Below are 19055 nucleotides of genomic sequence, written 5' to 3' on the forward strand. Positions count from 1 at the left end.
AGAGTGTTTCCATAAAAGGAGGCTAGTTGTAAGAGTAGTTTAAACCTGTTTGAGACGGATGGATTTACTGATGTGAAGTTTCTTCTGGGATGGATGTGAGGCAGAGTCAGGTTGGCCCGAGGAATGGGCTGGAATACCGGTTAGAAGTTGGCGAAGTGCAGGTCGGTGGATTGGCGGTGGGAGCTCTCTTTAACCTGCAAAGGTGATACCAGGAGGTATGTCCTGAGAGTTTGGCTGCAGTAGGCGTTGTAAGGATGACCTGGAAAGGGCCTTACCCTTTTGGTTAAAGGCTGGTTGGGTTAAGGGTTTTTAGGAAAATATGTTCTCCTGGTAGGAGGGTCTGGTCAGTGGGGCCTTTATGGGACCACTGGCAGACTTTTTGGGAGGGCCTGGTCTGCCTGTTTGCAGAGGAGATGGCGGATGAGGGAGAGTGTTGGGAGGTATTCTCCTAAATGAGAATCAGAAGGAGGCCTGTTTTGTAAGAGGAAAGGGCATCCATACATTAATTCAAATGGGCTGAGGAAGGAGGGTGCCTTTGGGCTGGCTCTGATGCAGGCTAGAGCTATGGGTAGGAGGGATGTCCAGGGCCTCTGGACTTCTAGAGTGAGTTTGGTCAACTGAGTTTTAAGGATTCCATTTGCCCTTTCAACTTTTCCTAATGATTGGGGTCAATATGGGATATGGAGGCACCACTGGACACCAAGGGGCTGTTGGATGATTTGGGAAATGAAGCCAGGGCCATTTTCTGATTGAATGGAGTGAGGGAGACTAAACCTAGGGATGATTTCTGTGACAAGGATCTGGGAGACTACTGTGGCTTTTTCTGAAGAGGTAGGAAATGCCTCCATCCACCCAGAGAAAGTGCCTATAAGAGTGAGAAGGAATCTTGTGTTTTTGACAGGAGGCATGTGGGTGAAGTCTATTTACCAGTGTTCCCCTGGGAGCGTTCCTCTTAGCTAGTGTGCAGGAACAGATGGGGAATGGAGGACTCCTTGAGAGGAGGTTACAGAGCATATACAACAATTTGAAGTTATGTTTTTTAGTGAGGTGAACAGGTGAGGGGAGAAGAAATACGGGTGCAGGAGGAGATACAGGGGACATGCACCAATATGGAAGGATTGGTGGAGGGATGTCAGGATTTGGTCAGTTTGTTCCTGGCGACAGGACTAGCTTCTGGTCCTTAACTATCCAGTCGCCCTGGAGGAAGACTCCTTATTGTAGTAATAAGGTCTTTTCAGTAGGGTGGTATTGAGGTTGGATTGCAGGGGTAATGAGGAGGAGGGAGGCAGGAGTGGAAGAAAGGAAGGCTTCTTTTGCTGCCTCATCAGCCTTTCTGTTCCCTCTTGAGATTTTATATGTTCCCGTTTGATGTTCCTGACAGTGTATAACTCCTGCCTCAGTTGGGAGGTGTGTGGCCTGAAGGAGTTGGTAAATAAGGGAGCTGTCAGTGATAGGGGTCCCTTTGGCAGTAAGGAATCCCCTCTCTTGCCAGATGGTGGCATGGGAATGAAGAATGTGATATGCATATTTGCAGTCTGTGTAAATGTTGACTCGTTTGCCTTTGGAAATGGTTAGGGCTTTGGTGAGAGCTATGAGTTCAGCTTTTTGAGAGGAGGTTCCTGGAGGTAGGGGCTTAGCTTCAGTTGCTCAGTCAAGGGAAACAACTGCATACCCAGCAGTTTTGGGGGAGCCAGTGGGCCAGGAAGAGGAGCCATCTATAAATAGCTGGTCATCAGGATTGGTGAGAGGCTTGGAGGAAATGTTTGGAAAGTATGGTTGCAGGTGATCTAGGATGTCAGTGCAAGAATGAGTAGCAGGGAAAGAAGATACAGGGAGTAAGGATGCTGGGTGAGGAAAGCACTTTTGGCAAGACTAAATTCGGGATTTTTGATAAAGAGTATCGGGGGAACTAGCTCCCAATATTTCAACATAGGTTCTTTCTATTTTTCTAAGTGTCGGCCGGTCTGAGAAATAAAGAGAAAGAGTACAAAGAGAGAAATTTTACAGCTGGGGTCCGGGGATGTCATCACATATTGGTAGGACAGTGATGGTGACCCCAAGCCACAAAACCAGCGAGTTTTTATTAGGGATTTTAAAAGGGGAGGGGGTGTACGAACAGGGAGTAGGTCACAAAGATCACATGCTTCAAAGGGCAATAAAGGTCACAAGGCAAGGCAAAATTAGAATTACTGATGAAGGCCTGTGTCCCACTGTGCACTCATTGTCTTGATAAACATCTTAACAGGAAACAGCGTTTGAGAGCAGACAACCAGTCTAACTAGAATTTACCAAAATGGAATTTCCCAATCCTAGTAAGCCTGAGGGTACTACAGGAGACCAGGGTGTATTTCAGTCCTCATCTCAACTGCATAAGACAGACACTCCCAGAGCAGCCATCTATAGACTTACCCCCAGGAATGCATTCCTTCCCCAGGGTCTCAATTATTAATATTTCTTGCTGGGAAAATAATTCAGCAATATTTCTCTTACTCACACGTCTGTCTAGAGGCTCTCTGCAAGAAGAAAAATATGGCTGTGTTCTGCCTGACCCCACAGGCAGTCAGACCTTATGGTTATCTTTCCTTGTTCCATGAAAATTACTGTTATTCTGTTCTTTTTCAGGGTGCACTGATTTCATATTGTTCAAACACACATATTTTACAATCAATTTGTACAACAGTGGTCTTGAGGTGACGTACATTCTCAGCTTATGAAGATAACAGGAATAAGAGAATAAAGTAAAAACAGGCATAAGAAATTATAAGAGTATTGACTGGGGAAGTGATAAATGTCCATGAAAATTTCACAGTTTATGTTCGGAGATTGCAGTAAAGACAGGCATAAGAAATTATAAAAGTATTAATTTTGGGAACTGATACCTGCCCATGAAATCTTCACAATTTATGTTCTTCTGCCTTGGCTCCAGCCAGTCCCTCCATTCGGGGTCCCTGACTTCCCGTAACAAAAGAGGGCATGGAGTAATTGAATCCGGGAAGGAGGAAGGGAGCCTAATGCTCGGGAGGAGAGGAGATCCTGTAGATTATGAGGACTGTAGATGGCGGTATGTTGACTAAATGCTAGTTTCCTGCTTTCTAGAGCTAAAACGGCTGCTGCTGTAGCGCTCTAAGACAGGTTGGCCATCCTCTAACTGTGTTGTCTAATGGTTTAGAGAGGTAGGCTACAGGGGCAAAGGAAGGAGGGTCTCCTTTCTGTTGCCCTAAGACACCAAGGGCTATTCCTCAGCTTTCAGCAGTATAGAGAGTGAAAGGTTGGGAGATGTCAGGTAAGGACAGAGCTGGTGCAGTGACAAGAGCGGTTTGAAGTTTGCAGAAGCTGGGGAGTATGTTATGCGAGGGATTTAGGGGCTTACTGAGAGGGCCTTTGGCTGCTTCATAGAGGGGGTGAGCTAGGAGGGCAAAGTTGGGAATCCATATTCTAAAAAAGCCTGCCAGTCCTAGGAAGGAAAAGACTTTCCTTTTGGTGGAGGGCGGGGACAGATTATCTATTAGTGCCGCTCGGGCGGGGTCATAGCCTGGTCCCCAGGGGAAAGTTGAACTCTTAGGTAAGTTACTATGGGGCTGGAAAGTTGAGCTCTGGAGGGGGAAACTCTATACCCTTTGGTGGCGAGAAAGTTTAAGAGAGAGACTGTGTGGGTTTGAGAGTCTTCTAGAGAGGGGCTGCAAAGGGAAAGACCGTCCACGTATTGAAGAAGATGGCTGAGGGAAAGGTTTAAGGAGGTGAGATCTCAAGCTAAAACTTGTCCGAAGAAATGAGGGCTATCTCTGAAGACTTGAGGGAGGACAGTCCAGGTGAGTTGTTGTGATTGGAGGGTGTCAGGGTCGGTCCAGGTGAAAGCAAAGAGGTTTTGGGAGTCAGGGTGCAGGTTAATAGTTAAAAAGGCATCTTTTAGGTCAATAGCAGTGTAGTGGGTGGTGTTGGAGGGAATGAGAGGGAGAAGTGTATAGGGGGTAGGGACTGTGGGATGAATAGGAAGGATGGCCTGATTGATGGCTTGGAGGTCTTGGACAAGTCGGTATGAGCCATCTGATATTTTAACCGAGAGGATGGGGGTGTTATATGGAGAATGTGTTGGCCTAAGAAGACCACATGAGCAGAGCTTGTGATGGGCTGTGAGCCTTTTTGGTGGGTTAGGGAGATGGGGTATTGGGGGACATTGAGAAATTTAGAGGGGTCTTTTAACTGGATTTTGATGGGGTCATGGTGAGCAGATAGGGAAGGGGTGGTGGTGTCCCACACTACTGGGTTTACAAGAGACGTGGGAAGTGGGTACTGGGAAGAGGGCTCAGGGGCCAGACTAGTGAGGAAGAGTAGGAGGGACTCTGGTTGAGGAAGGCAGAAAAAGGTGATAGAAGCTTTGAATCTGGCTAAAAGGTCTTGGCCTAGGATGGGGGGGGGGGGGGGGCGTGTAGGGCAACGAGGCATGATAAGGAAAGAGTATGAGAAAACAGTATCAAAGAGAGAGCAAGTAAGGGATCTGGTGGTGCGTGGACTGAAGTGAGATGAGTCTGTCAAGCCCACAACTGAGACCTGGGAGGGATGAGTGGGTCCTGAAAATTTAGGCAAAGCCCAGTAGGTGGCCCTGCTATGGATTAAAAAAGAGATCGGCTTACCTACTACCAGTCGAGTTACCCTAGGCTCCATGCAGTGATGGCAATGGGGGCCGGAGGCTCTGGGCATCGTCAGTCTTCAGTGGTTAGGCTGAGGACCTGTGGGAGTGCAAGTGATTCTTCATTTTTTGTCTTGTTGAAGGGGTGGTGGCTCTGAGGAGCAGGCTTGTCTGTCCATTTGCTGAGAGGACAGTGGGACTTCCAGTGGCCTGTCTGCTGGCAGACTGGGCAAGGGCTCTTTGGCACTTGAGGGCTAGGACATGCCCGCACCCAGTGGCCTTCCTTGCCACACTTAAAACAAGGCCCAGGAGGGTTGCTGCTTTGTGCCCTTGGGTAATATGACTGGGTTGACGGATAACTGCTGCTGGAAGTTTTTATTTAGCATGATCTCTTTGGGCTTTATCTAATTTATTTTGCTCATCCCTGCTATTAAAGACTTTGAAAGCCAGGTTAAGGAGGTCTTGTTGTGGGGTTTGAGGGCCATCCTCAGCCTTTTTAAATATGCGCCGGATGTCAGGAGCAGATTGGGAAATAAAATGGATGTTAAGAACAATAGAAAAGGCCGGGCGCGGTGGCTCAAGCCTGTAATCCCAGCACTTTGGGAGGCCGAGACGGGCGGATCACGAGGTCAGGAGATCAAGACCATCCTGGCTAACACGGTGAAACCCCGTCTCTACTAAAAAATACAAAAAACTAGCCGGGTGAGGTGGCGGGCGCCTGTAGTCCCAGCTAATGTAGTCCCAGCTACTCGGGAGGCTGAGGCAGGAGAATGGCGTAAACCCGGGAGGCGGAGCTTGCAGTGAGCTGAGATCCGGCCACTGCACTCCAGCCTGGGCGACAGAGCGAGACTCCGTCTCAAAAAAAAAAAAAAAAAAAGAATAGTTCCTTCCTGGGAGGTAGGATTGACATGGGTATATTTTTGGAGAGCCTCTGTAAGGCGAGAAAGGAATTGGGCAGGGTTTTCATCGGCCTTTGGGAGGTTTCTTTGAGTTTTTCGGAATGTACAACCTTTATGGGCAGTTTTGTTAAGGCCTGCAATGAGGCAAGTAATCGTATGATTACCGGAGGCCGGGCTGGGGTCTGTGGGTTAGTATTCCTGGGTAGGCTCTTCTGGGGCGGGGACTGCAGCGGCCCCTACTGGCCTAGTAAGATTTGCCAATGGAAGTCATCCGCATGGGCCTGGGCTGCAAGTCACACTCTTTCCTTCTTTTCCGGAAGGAGGGTAGAAGACAGAATAATATAGGGATCATGCCAAGTAAGTCAATAAGACTGAGTGAGATATTTAAATTCTTTGATATAAGTGTCAGGATCGGAGGACAAGGACTCCAGACGTTCCTCAATTTGGGAGAGATCGAAGAGGGAAAAGGGGACGTGGAAACGGATAATCCCTTCGGCCCCTGCCACTTCCCGGAGAGAAAGCAAGGGAGCGGGCTGCTGGGCATGTTGGGCTCGAGAATGAGTAAGGGGTGGAGACGGGGACGACTCAGAGTCCGGGGAGGATTCAGAGGCGGTACGGTTGGAGAGAGGGAGGTAGAGCCAGAGTGGAGGCATACGGTGGGGGGTCATGCTGTTCTGGTGGAGGATTAGGATGTTGTGGAGGAGGGGAAAAATCAGCGGGATCAAAGGAGGAGGAGTCATCGGCTGGGGCTATTGGGGTGAGGGGAGCGGGAGGTGAGTGGATTTAGGAGCGCGCGAGGAGAATTTGAAAAGTAGAGCAAGACTGGCAGACGGGAGGACGACTACGGAGAGTAGAGAAAGCCTGAACATAAGGAATCTCAGACCACTTCCCATTGCTGTGGCAAAAGTTGTCTAAGTCTTTGAGCACGTTGGAATTGAAAGTGCCATTTTCGGACCATTGGGAGTCATGGTCTAATTTGTATTGAGGCCACGCTGTATTACAGTAAAAGATAAGCCTTTTAGGGCGGATTTCTGAACGAAGGCCAAGAGTATTGAGATTGCATAGGAGGCACCCAAGGGGGGTAGTTTTAGGAGGAGCAGATTGAGAGGCTCCCATAATGAATGGAAGTAGGGGGGCCTGTAGAGGAAGAAGAGACTGCCGGTGACAAGGACGTGGAAGAGGGCGTCCCCTTTCCCACGTAACTTGTCCGGAATAGAGAAGGTAACCGCCGTGTCAAGCGTCCCTGAAACAGAGGAACCAGAGGCCTGGAGGCCAGGGGAAGCCCTTGACCCAGCGCTGGGTCTTTCAGAAACGGAGAGACAAGGGTTTTGGGGACCGGCAACAGTCTCTTTTTACTCACCCTGGCGGAGGCTTTGATGGTGGATGAAGTCGCCAGCAATGGGAGAGTCTAGGAGATTCTCTGGGTCTTCAGCAGGTTCAGGGAAGGGGGAGAGACTGGCCCGGAGAGGCGTGATGGGGAGGGAGGGAGAGAGAGAGAGAGAGAGAGAGAGAGAGAGAGGGCCAGCCAGCCAGAATCTATCCCCTTCGCAGGTTTCGGCACCAGAATGTAAGGTCAGTCATGAGAAAGGAAAAATAGACCCAGTTAGGTGAGCAAGTTTTTATTAATCTGCTGTCTGCCCCCTTAACAGTCAAGGGAAGCAGCACCAAGCTTACACAATGAGGGGTTTATATTGGGGAGAGGAGCTTGAGAGAGTTATTTGGTACGGCTGCATCCTGGGATTGTTTGCTGGTTAATTTTGCCACATATCACCTTGTGACGTTTATTACAGGAGGGTGTAGGTAAAGTTTCTTTATGCTTCCCACAACCTTCCCCTGTGTGGTCTGGATGGTTTGTAATTGGGGTTTGCTTATTGCAGCAAGGTCTGATAAGTGAAGTCGGCTGGCTTCACCGTGGCCTTTGATAAGGACTTAGAAAGGTAAAGAGTACATGGAGAAGGGTGGGCGGCACAGAGAAGAGTTCCAGAGCATTAGGGGGAGGGGTGGGCAGCATCAAGGAGCTTTTTTGGGGCAGTTTGTCCCTAACAATATCCAAGGGCTGAGAACTGAGGAGAGCAAAGATCACCTGGTGGCTATCAAGCGGACCATCCAGAGGCAACACTCCTTATCTGAGGAATTCATGAGTAATTAGACTTCCTTTTTTTTTTTTTTGAGAGGGAGTCTTGCTCTGTTTTCAGGCTGGAGTGCAGTGGCACAATATTGGCTCACTGCAACCTTTGCCTCCTGGGTTCGAGTGATTCTCCTGCCTCAGCCTCTTGAGTAGCTGGGATTACAGGCATGTTCCACCATGCCCAGCTAATTTTTTATTTTTATTTTTAGTAGAGACGGGGTTTCACCGTATTAACCAGGATGGTCTTGATCTCCTGACCTCGTGATCTGCCTGCCTTGGCCTCCCAAAGTGCTGTGATTACAGGCATGAGCCACCGCACCCCACCTAGACTTCCCTATTATCTAAAGCCAGATTCTGGTACCAAGCTTCTTTACAAAAAACGTATAAGAACTATGTAGCAGGACGAGCTGCAGACAAAACTCCTCAGACACCAACTGGGTTAAAGAAGGAAGGAGCTTTATTCTGTCGGGAGCGTCGGCAGACTCACATCTCAAAAACCAAGCTCCCCAAGTGAGCAATTCCTGTCCCTTTTAAGGGCTTACAATTTTAAGGGGGTCCACATGAGAGGGTTGTGATTGATTGAGCAAGCAAGGGGGCTTGCATGCACTAGTAATCAGAATGGAACAGAACAGGACAGGGATTTTCACAATGCTTTTCCATACAATGTTTGGAATCTATAGATAACATAACCAGTTAGGTAAGGGGTTGATCTTTTTTTTTTTGAGACGGAGTCTCGCTCTGTCGCCCAGACTGGAGTGCAGTGGCCGGATCTCAGCTCACTGCAAGCTCCGCCTCCCGGGTTCACGCCATTCTCCTGCCTCAGCCTCCCGAGTAGCTGGGACTACAGGCGCCAGCCACCTCGCCCGGCTAGTTTTTTGTATTTTTTAGTAGAGACGGGGTTTCACCATGTTAGCCAGGATGGTCTCGATCTCCTGACCTCGTGATCCGCCCGTCTCGGCCTCCCAAAGTGCTAGGATTACAGGCTTGAGCCACCGCGCCCGGCCAAGTAAGGGGTTGATCTTTAACTACCAGGCCCAGGGCATGGTGCCGGGCTGTCTGCCTGTGGATTTCATTTCTGCCTTTTAGTTTTTACATCTTCTTTCTTTGGAGGCAGAAATTGGGCATAAGACAATATGAGGGGTGGTCTCCTCCCTTAAGTAGAATTTCTATACATCTCCGGAATGTATGCATGTTGAAACTCATTGTGCAACCCTTGCTGACATCATGGCACCAAAATGTCTACAGATGTAATCATTTATCATGACATGTGTGGGTAAGATGGTCCAAATTATCCTTAGGCTCCCACTTTAAGGTCCATAAATACTCCTGAGTAAAATCCACTGTGTGGCTCAGTCCTCTCTTGCTGAAGCGCCCTGTTGCAGTCTGCTGCAATGTGTTATCTAATATAACTTTCCTTTTCAAACTTATCCTGTTGTTGGTAAATTCTTTTACCACCTGCAAGCCAACTACTCTCTGCTGCTGGGGCTCTGATAAGGCCACTAAGAACTAGTCCTCAAAAGCCGGGTGCAGTGGCTCACGCCTATAATCCCAGCACTTTGGGAGGCTGACGTGGGTGGATCATGAGGTCAGGAGATTGAGACCATCCTGGCTAACATGGTGAAACCCCGTCTCTACTAAAAATAAAAAAAAAATTAGCTGGGTATGGTGGCGGGCACCTGTAGTCTCAGCTACTTGGGAGGCTGAGGCAGGAGAATGGCGTGAACCCGGGAGGCAGAGCTTGCAGTGAGTGTAGATCAGGCCACTGCACTCTAGCCTGGGCAACAGAGGGAGACTTTGCCTAAAAAAGAAAAAAGAAAAGAAAGAAAGAACTAGTCCTCAATACTATTAATTCATGTAGAAGAGAAAGACTCAGAATAAATGGCCAGTGAAGTAGCAGAAGGACCAGGTGTTTCTCTGTATTTTGATGCACTGATGACTTGGGGCCTTGTGAACCCTTGAAGGATGGCCCCTCTCAGTGTTAGCTAATTCCCAGAGACAGTAAATAGCACTTTGGGGATTGTGCCTTTCAAATACAAACCAACAGAGTGTGCTCCCTCACCACCTTCTTCATTGAGCTCTCACACTCTGGCCACTGTTTTCCCACCTTAATCATTCAAGGACAAAGTAACCTGACAATTAGGGACGGCCCTTATGCCTCAGAGCCTGTTTAGCATTTGCTTAGCAGCCAATGCTAAGCCTGCTTATCATCCCTTTCCTGTTCCTTCCCATGGAAAATACAGTTAAGGCTGTTACCCACATTTCCCTCTTGCTCCTGCCTCCTGACCAAACTACTACCTTTAAAACACTAGGACATGCCTGTAATCCTAGCACTTCGGGAGGCAGGCAAATCACTTGAGCCCAATATCTTGAGATGAGCCTGGACAACATGGTAAAACCCTGTCTCTACAAAAATTACAACAAATTAGCCAGGTGTTGTGGCATATGTCTGTAGTCCCAGCTACTCAGGAGGCTGAAGTGAAGGATCACTTGAGCCTGGGAGGTTAGGGCTGCAGTGAGCTGTGATAGTGCCACTGCACTCCAGGCTAGGCAACAGAGTAAGACCCTGTCTCAAAAACAAAACAAAACAAAAAACACTAGGAAAGTGTGGTAGTTTTGAAGTCAAGTGAAAAATTGGTCCTCCAGAAGAAACAACCCACAGAATGGGAGAAGATATTTGCAAACCATACATCAGAAAAGAGCTTAATATCAAAAATATATAAGGAACTCAAACAACTCAAAAGCAAGAAAGCAAATAACCTGATTTAAAATTGGGCAACAGGCTGGGCACAGTGGCTCATGCCTGTAATCCCTTTGGGAGGTCAAGGTGGGTGGATCACTTGAGGTCAGGAGTTTGAGACCAGCCTGACCAACATAGTGAAACCCTCTCTCTACTAAAAATACAAAATGAGCCAGACGTGGTGGCGCATGCCTGTAATCCCAGCTGCTTGGAAGGCTGAGGCTGGAGAATCCCTTGAACCCAGGAAGTGGTTGCAGTGAGCCGAGACTGCGCCATTGCATGCTAGCCTGGGCAACAAGAGCGGAACTCCGACTCAGGAAAAGAAAAAAAAGGGCAACAGATCCAAAAAGACATTTCGCAAAAGAAGCAGAGGCTCATGATCTAATCATTAACTAAAGGTCGTACCTCTTAACATTGTTGTATTGGGGATTAAGTTTCCAACACTCGATCTTTGGGGGACACATTCAAACCACTGCAAACATTATTCACAATAGCCTCAAGATAAGGAATTGACTTGTGTCCATCAGTGGATGACTAGATAAAGATAATGTGGCATATATGTACACAGTAGAATACTACTCAGCCTTAAAAAGAAAGAAATACTGTCATTTGTGACAATGTGGGTGAACCTGGAGGACCTTATGATAAGTGAAATAAGCCAGGCACAGAAAGATAAACATTACATTATCTCACTTACTTGTGGAATACAAAAAAAGTTCAACTCAAAAGTAAGGAATGGAGGCCAGGCATGGTGGCTCACACCTGTAATCCCAGTACTTTGGGAAGCTGAGGTGGGCAGACTGCTTGAGCTCAGGAATTAAGAAACCAGCCTGGGCAATATAGAGAAACTGAGAGGAGAGGAGAAGGGAGGGGAGCGGAGGAGAGGAGAAGGGAGGGGAGAGGAGGGGAGGGGAAAGGAAAAAGGAAAGGAAAGGAAAAACAGTGGTTACCAGGGTATGCAGGGGTGGGGGGATTGGGGAGATGTTGGTCAAAGGATTAAAAATTTCAGTTAGACAGGAGGAATAAATTCAGGAGATCTATAGTTAATAACAACATACTGTATTCTTGCAAATGGCTGAGAGTAGATTTTAAATGTTCTTACTAGAATATGATTTGTATGGTAACACATATGTTAATTAGCTTGATTTAGTCATTCTGTAATGTATACATATCTCAAAATATCATGTTGTTTAAAAAAAGAGAGAATTGGCCAGGTGCGGTGGCTCACGCCTATAATCCCAGCACTTTGGGAGGCCAAGGAAGGCGAATCATGAGGTCAAGAGATCGAGACCATCCTGGCCAACATGGTGAAACCCCGTCTCTGATAAAAATATAAAAATTAGCTGGGCATGGTGATGCACGCCTGTCGTCCCAGCTACTTGGGAGGCTGAGGCAGGAGAATCGCTTGAACTTGGGAGGCGGAGGTTGCAGTGAGCTGAGATCGCGCCACTGCACTCCAACCTGGGCAACAGAGCAAGACTCTGTCTAAAAAAAAAAAAAAAGAAAAAAGAAAAAAAGGGAGAGAGAGAATTTAGTTCTCAGATAACAGAATGGTTGATTGCTCTAGAAGCTGCTGCTGGCAGGTCAAGTGCGATGAGCACTGGGAATTAACCATCAGATTCCATAACCGGATGGCACAGTAAACAGGGAAAACATAATGAAAGTGGAGAAGAGTAAGCTTTAGACCAAGCACTTTAAGTAGTTGAACTTTGTCCCCAGCAGGAGAAAGCAGCTCAGCTCCAAATTGAAATTACAGGGGAGATAGCATGAAAATGTCAAGAAAGCAACAATGTTCCCAGGGCGCATAATGAGTTTTTTTGGGCGTGCATGTGTGTGAGTGTGCTTTGATCACAGGTACTGAGTTTCCTGTTAGTGGGAGAGTCCATGAATGTCTTGGCTATTGAGGCCCCACAACTCTGAGGGTCAAAAAGTCAAGTGGATTAAAATGGATCTGATTTTCATGTTACAGAGATAACAGTTTTTTTGCTGTACTAACTTCTTAGTACAGACTGAAAGAGCAGATCAGTTTAACGAAAAGACAAGAAAAAGGAATCAGGAAAGGATTCAGAGAAGTGAGATTTCAACTGGGCCTTAAGGAAGGACAGGATATTGAAAGATGGAGGAGAAATGCGGTATCTCAGGTGGAGAAACCACCAGGGCAGTGGCAATAGTGCACCTGAAAGGCGGCTTGGCTGAGTGTGGGCATGCACTGGAGAGAGATGGGAAATCATTCAGGAGACGTCAGTGGAGGCTGGGTTCTGGTAGGTTGTGAAAATCAGGCCGTGGTGTTTGGGCTTGGCATCCTTGGCCAGGTTGGTAAACGGACCATTTTCTGCTGTAACTCCCTATGGTAGTTACATCAACATGGGATGACAAGACTTTTTTTCTGCTGGTCTTAGAAATGGCTCTTCAGATAATCATTATTGGCAATCAATATGAACTTACTACCAATCTGGTGGTACACAAAAGGAAGCAAATGCAGGTTTTCTCAATCAGTAAGGACATAATAAATGTGGTGTTTAAGAAGTATTGATATTCAGGATAGGTCAGCTAGAGACTTGCTAAGTATGTAATGCTGAGGTCACTAGAACTCAGCAGACAAACTGGGAAAGTTTAATAATTTGATGATAATGTTAGAGTTTTTCTCTGCACTGGTAAGAAATTTCAGTTAGGTTATTATGTCAGGTTCCTTTGTGAGAAAAACAGTCTCATTTTGGCTTGTCAAGTTAGAGTGGCTTGACAGTAGATAAGAATATGATTCTTCTTTATTTTCTCTTTCTTTTTTTTTTTTTTTTTGAGAGAGTCTCCTCTTGTCATCCAGGCTAGAGTGCAGTGGCAAGATCTCAGCTTGCTGCAACCTCTACTTCTTGGGTTCAAGCAATTCTCTGCCTCAGCCTCCCAAGTAGCTGGGATTACAGGTGGCCGCCACCACACTGGGCTAATTTTTGTATTTTTAGTAGAGACAGGGTTTCACCATTTTGGCCAGGCTGGTCTTGAACTCCTGACCTCGTGATCTACCTGCCTTGGCCTCCCAAAGTGCTGGGACTACAGGAGTGAGCCACCACACCTGGCCCCCCGCTTTTTTTTTTTTTTTTTTTTTAAGACAGTGTCTCATTCTGTTGCCCAGGCTGTATTACAGTGGTGCCATCATAGCTCACTGAAGCCTTAACCTCCTAGCTCAAGTGATCCTCCCATCTCATCCTCCCGAGTTGCTGCGGCTACAGGCACAAACCAGAATGCCAGGTGTTTTTTTTTTTTTTTTTTTTAAATTTAAGTTCTGGGCAACAGGGGCAGAATGTGCAGGTTTGTTACATAGCTATACACGTGCCATGGTGGTTTGCTACACCCATCAACCTGTCATCTACATTAGCTATTTCTCCTCATGCTATCCCTCTCCTAGCCCCCAACCCCTGACAGACCCCGGTGTGTGATGTTCCCCTCCCTGTGTCCATGTGTTCTCATTGTTCAACTCCCACTTATGAGTGAGAACATGAGGTGTTTGGTTTTCTGTTCTTGTGATAGTTTGCTGAGAATGATGGTTTCCAGCATTATCCATGTCCCTGCAAAGGACGTGAACTCATCCTTATTTATGGCTGCATAGTATTCTATGGTGTATATTTGCCACATTTTCTTTATGCAATCTATCATTGATGGGCATTTGGGTTGGTTCCAAGTCTTTGCCATTGTAAATAGTGCTACAATAAATATACATGTGCATGTGTCTTTATAGTAGAATAATTTACAATGCTTTGGGTATATACTCAGTAATGGGATTGCTGGGTCAAATAGTATTTCTTTTTTTTTTTTGAGATGGAGTCTCGCTCTGTTGCGCAGGCTGGAGTGCAGCGGAGTGATCTTGGCTCACTGCAAGCTCCGCTTCCTGGGTTCACACCATTCTCCTGCCTCAGCCTCCCGAGTAGCTGGGACTACAGGCACCCGCCACCACGCCCGGCTAATTTTTTGTATTTTTTAGTAGAAACAGGGTTTCACCGTGTTAGCCAGGATGGTCTTGATCTCCTGACCTCGTGATCCACCCATCTCGGCCTCCCAGAGTGCTGGGATTACAGGCATGAGCCACCACGCCTGGCCGTGCAAATAGTATTTCTAGTTCTAGATCCTTGAGGAATTGCCACACTGTCTTCCACAATGGTTGAACTAATTTACACTCCCACCAACAGTGTAAAAGCATTCCTATTTCTCTACATCCTCTCCAGCATCTGTTGTTTCCCGACTTTTTAAATTATCACCATTCTAACTGGTGTGAGACGCTAGCTCACTGTGGTTTTGATTTGCATTTCTCTAATGACCAGTGATGATGAGCTTTTTTTCATGTTTGTTTGGCTGCATAAATGTCTTCTTTTGAGAAGTGTGTGTTCATATCCTTTGCCCACTTTTTGATGGGCTTATTTTTTTCTTGTAAATCTGTTTAAGTTCTTTGTAGATTCTGTATTAGCCCTTTGTCATATGGATAGATTGCAAAAATTTTCTCCCATTCTATAGGTTGCCTGTTCACTCTGATGATAGTTTCTTTTGCTGTGCAGAAGCTCTTTAGTTTAATCAGATTCTATTTGTCAATTTTGGCTTTTGTTGCCATTGCTTTTGGCGTTTTAGTCATGAAGTCTTTGCCCATGCCTGCGTCCTGAATAGTATTAATAGCCTAGGTTTTCTTCTAGTGTTTTTATGGTTTTAGGTCTTACGTTTAAGTCTTTAATCCATCTTGAGCTAATTTTTGTATAAGGTGTAAGGAAGGGATCCAGTTCCAGCTTTCTGCATAGGGCTAGCCAGTTTTCCCAACACCATTTATTAAATAAGGAGTCCTTTCTCCATTGCTTGTTTTTGTCAGGTTTGTCAAAGATCAGATGGTTGTAGATATGTGGCGTTATTTCTGAGGCCTCTGTTCTGTTCCATTGATCTATATCTCTGTTTTGGTACCAGTACCATGCTATTTTTGTTACTGTGGCCTTGTAGCCATAGTTTGAAGTCAGGTAGGTAGTGTGATGCCTCCAGCTTTGTTCCTTTTGCTTAGGATTTTCTTGGCTATGTGGGCTCAATATCCGTGATGAACATTGATGCGAAAATACTCAATAAAATTCTGGCAAACCGAATCCAGCAGCCCATCAAAAAGCTTATCCACCATGATCAAGTCAGCTTCATCCCTGGGATGCAAGGCTGCTTTAACATATGCAAGTCAATAAACATAATCCATCACATAAACAGAACCAATGACAAAAACCACATGATTATCTCAATAGATGCAGAAAAAGCCTCGACAAAATTCAACAGCCCTTCATGCCAAATCTCTCAATAAACTAGGCATTGATGGAACGTATCTGAAAATAATGAGAGCTATTTATCACAAACCCACAGCCAATATCATACTGAATGGGCAAAAACTGGAAGGAAGGATTCCTTTTTTTTGAGTCGGAGACTTGCTCTGTCCCCTAGGCTGGAGTGGAGTGCAGTGTCTCAATCTCATCTCACTGCAAGCTCTGCCTCCTGGGTTCACGCCATTCTCCCGCCTCAGCCTCCTGAGTAGTTGGGACTACAGGGGCCTGCCACCACGCCCGGCTAATTTTTTTGTCTTTTTTTTTTTTTTTTAAGTAGAGACGGGGTTTCACCATGTTAGCCAGGAAGGTCTTGATCTCTTGACCTCGTGATCCACCCACCTCTGCCTCCCAAAGTGCTGGGATTACAGGCGTGAGCCACCGCACCTGGCCAGAAGCATTCCCTTTGAAAGCGGGCACAAGACAAAGATACCCTCTCTCACCACTCCTATTCAACGTAGTATTGGAAGTTCTGGCCAGGGCAATCAGGCAAAAGAAAGAAATGAAGGGGAGGAGGAGTATTCCCGAGGTAGGAAAGAAGAAAGTCAAATTGTCTCTGTTTGCAGATGACATGATTATATATTTAAGAAAACCCCATCTTCAGCCCAAATCTCCTTAAGCTGATCAGCAGCTTCAGCAAATCTCAGGATACAAAATCAATGTGCAAAAATCACAAGCATTCCTATACACCAATAACAGACAAACAGAGCCAAATCATGGGTGAACTCCCCATTCACAATTGCTACAAAGAGAATAAAATACCTGGGAATACAACTTATAGGATGCTTGAAACCTTTTTTTTTTTTTTTTTTTTTTTTTTTTTTTTTTTTTTTCAGTTTTATGTAGAGACTAGGTATCACTATGTTGTCCAGGCTGGTCTCAAAGTCTTGGGCTCAAGCGATCCTCCTGCCTTGGCCTCCCAAAGTGTTAGGATTACAGAAGTGAGTTTCGGCCCCCAGCCTGTATTACTTTCCTATTTCTTTCTTTCTTTCCTTTTTTTTTTTTAAACAGTCTCCCTCTGTTGCCCAGGCTGGAGTGCAGCGATTTCTGCTCACTGCAGCCTCACCTCTAGGGCTCAGGTGACCCTCCCACCTCAGCATCCCTAGCTGTTCAAATTTATTGTCCAACTCTTTTGAATCATTTATCAACGCAAATCTGTCAATGCCCACTTATTTTTATTTATTTTTTTGAGGCGGAGTCTCGCTCTGTCACCCAGGCTGGAATGCAGTGGCGCAATCGCGGCTCATTGCAACCTCCGCCTCCCTGGTTCAAGCGATTCTCGTGCCTCAGCCTCCCGAATAGCTGAGATTACAGGCGCGCGCCACCACGCCCGGTTAATTTTTGTAGTTTTAGTAGAGACGGGGTTTCGCCATGTTGGCCAGGCTGGTTTCAAACTCCTGACCTCAGGTGATCCCATCACCTCGGTCTCCCAAAGTGCTGGGATTACAGGCGTGAGCCACCGTGCCCTGCCCTCATGAACTTATTCTTTAGCGTTTCATTTTGAGAGCGGAGTCACAAGGGAATTGCGGAAACAGCAGCGAGGCCCCGCGACTCCCTCAGCCCACGTGCTCACTGTCACCGCTCCGGTAGCCCCCCGCCCGCCGGGGGCGGAGTCCGCTATGACGCGTGCAGGGCAGCGCGCTCCCGGAAGTGACGCGCGACGGTTCGTGCGTGCGTGCGGGCGGCTGCGTCGGGCTGCAGGAGAAGATGGCGGTCTCCACAGGTCGGTTCCCGGGCCGGGCTGCCTGATTTTCTGCTCCTACCCAGCTCTGCCCCTCTGCCTGCTGCTGGCGGCCGAGCGCTGACCGTGCGGGAGAAGCCCGAGTGCGCTGTCTCGAATGCCGCGCTCTCCGCGGAGCGTAGCCTCGGACCGGGTGGGACCGGCGCCGAGGCCCCCGGCGGCCGTCGGGTTGGCGGGTCGTGCTCGCGCGTCGGCCGCGCGCCGGCGGGCTGGGGGCGGGGTGGCTCCCGCGCGGGCGCACCCGTAGGGTGCGGTGGGCGCGGGTCCGAATTGTAGGCTGAAGGCTCTACGGGAGGGAGGCGAGGAGGCCCAAGGTGGGCGGGTGTCAACCTCCGGCACCGAAGATGGGTCAGGCCAAGAGGTGACCTGGATCAGAGTAGGGGTCCCATTCCCTTGGACTCTCCTTGACCTCGGTTGGGGAGGAGAGGACGATTGCTCCTTAAGAGAGAGAGGATCGTTCTTACCTGACTGAATACGTGTTATCTTTTTATTATGTATGAGGAAACTGCAGTGCAAACAAAATAAAAGACCAGAGCAAGATGAAAGCTAATTGAAGAACAAGTGGTTTCTTAGATAAGCTGTTCAACTCCTCTTTCCTACTGAATACAATGTTTGGTTTCCTGTGAGCACACAAGTATTAACGTTGGGGTTTTAGACATTAGACCATTTCAAAAATGTTGAAAATGTTAAGTTTTACTTTACATTTAAAAATGTTAACATGTATGATCTGCCTTTTTCTTCTTCTTCTTCTTTTTTTTTTTTTTTGAGTCAGAGGCTCACCCTATTGCCCAGGCAGGAATGCAGTGGTGTGATATCGGCTCACTGCGATCTCCACCTCCCAGGTTCAAGCGATTCTCCTGCCTCAGCCTCCCAAGTAGCTGGGATTACAGGCGCGTGCCACCACGCCAGGCTAATTTTTGTATTTTTAGTAGAGAGGAGGTTTCGCCATATTGACCAGGCTGGTCTGGAACTCCTGACCTCAGGTGATCCGCCCACCTGGGCCTCCCAGAGTGCCGGAATTACAGGCATGAGCCACCGCGCTCGGCCTGATCTGCCTTTTTCTAGACTTCATTGAAACTGGATTATAGAACAGTGTGATTTAATAGTTCATGTCATCATTGCATAATAAAATGAGTTTTCAAATCTGTATGTACTGAAATGGAAGGCTTCGAATATATGTTGTAATTGTTACTTTAATACCTCAGGATACATTCTTCATACATTTTAATTAGGTAGTGTCTTTTACATCTTTATTACATATAGGTGTCATAGGTTTTAAGATCTTTAGCAGTTCTAGTGTTGGGATAGTATATATACTTGGGTCAGAGCTAACTAGTAAGGCAAGGATTATTTTTAAAGTGGAATTTTAGTGTTACGACTTTACTGTGCTTGCTGAAATCTAATCTATGTGCTCGTTAACGGGGCCATATCTTTTTAACAGTTGTGCTTAGAACCTCATAGATTTTTGAAAATTTAGTAATAAAATAATGCATTTTAATTTAATACTTTTCATTTTCATTTTGTGGATTGCATTATTAAACACAATTTTTTCATAACACTGTACATATGAGTGAATGTTAATATTTTGAAAAGACCAAA

The 19055-nt window shown here is 46.7% G+C and overlaps 1 protein-coding gene across 2 annotated transcripts in view; it reads left to right on the plus strand.

Moving 5' to 3' along the window:
- Window positions 1-5771: 5771 nt before the first annotated feature.
- Window positions 5772-19055, plus strand: part of UBE2V2 (ubiquitin conjugating enzyme E2 V2) — a 69290-nt gene continuing 56006 nt past the window's right edge. Inside the window, exon 1 of one of the 2 annotated variants that reach the window (XM_017961994.3) lies at window positions 5772-5883. In XM_017961994.3, the coding sequence (XP_017817483.2) occupies window positions 5787-5883 (97 nt within the window). In that variant the 5' untranslated portion in view covers window positions 5772-5786. Of the gene's footprint in view, window positions 5884-17335; window positions 17439-19055 lie in introns of those variants that run through there. The other variant, XM_003902722.5, reaches the window with a different exon arrangement.

Source organism: Papio anubis, chromosome 8 (genome assembly GCF_008728515.1).
Source record: "Papio anubis isolate 15944 chromosome 8, Panubis1.0, whole genome shotgun sequence".
NCBI classification, from domain to species: domain Eukaryota; kingdom Metazoa; phylum Chordata; class Mammalia; order Primates; family Cercopithecidae; genus Papio; species Papio anubis.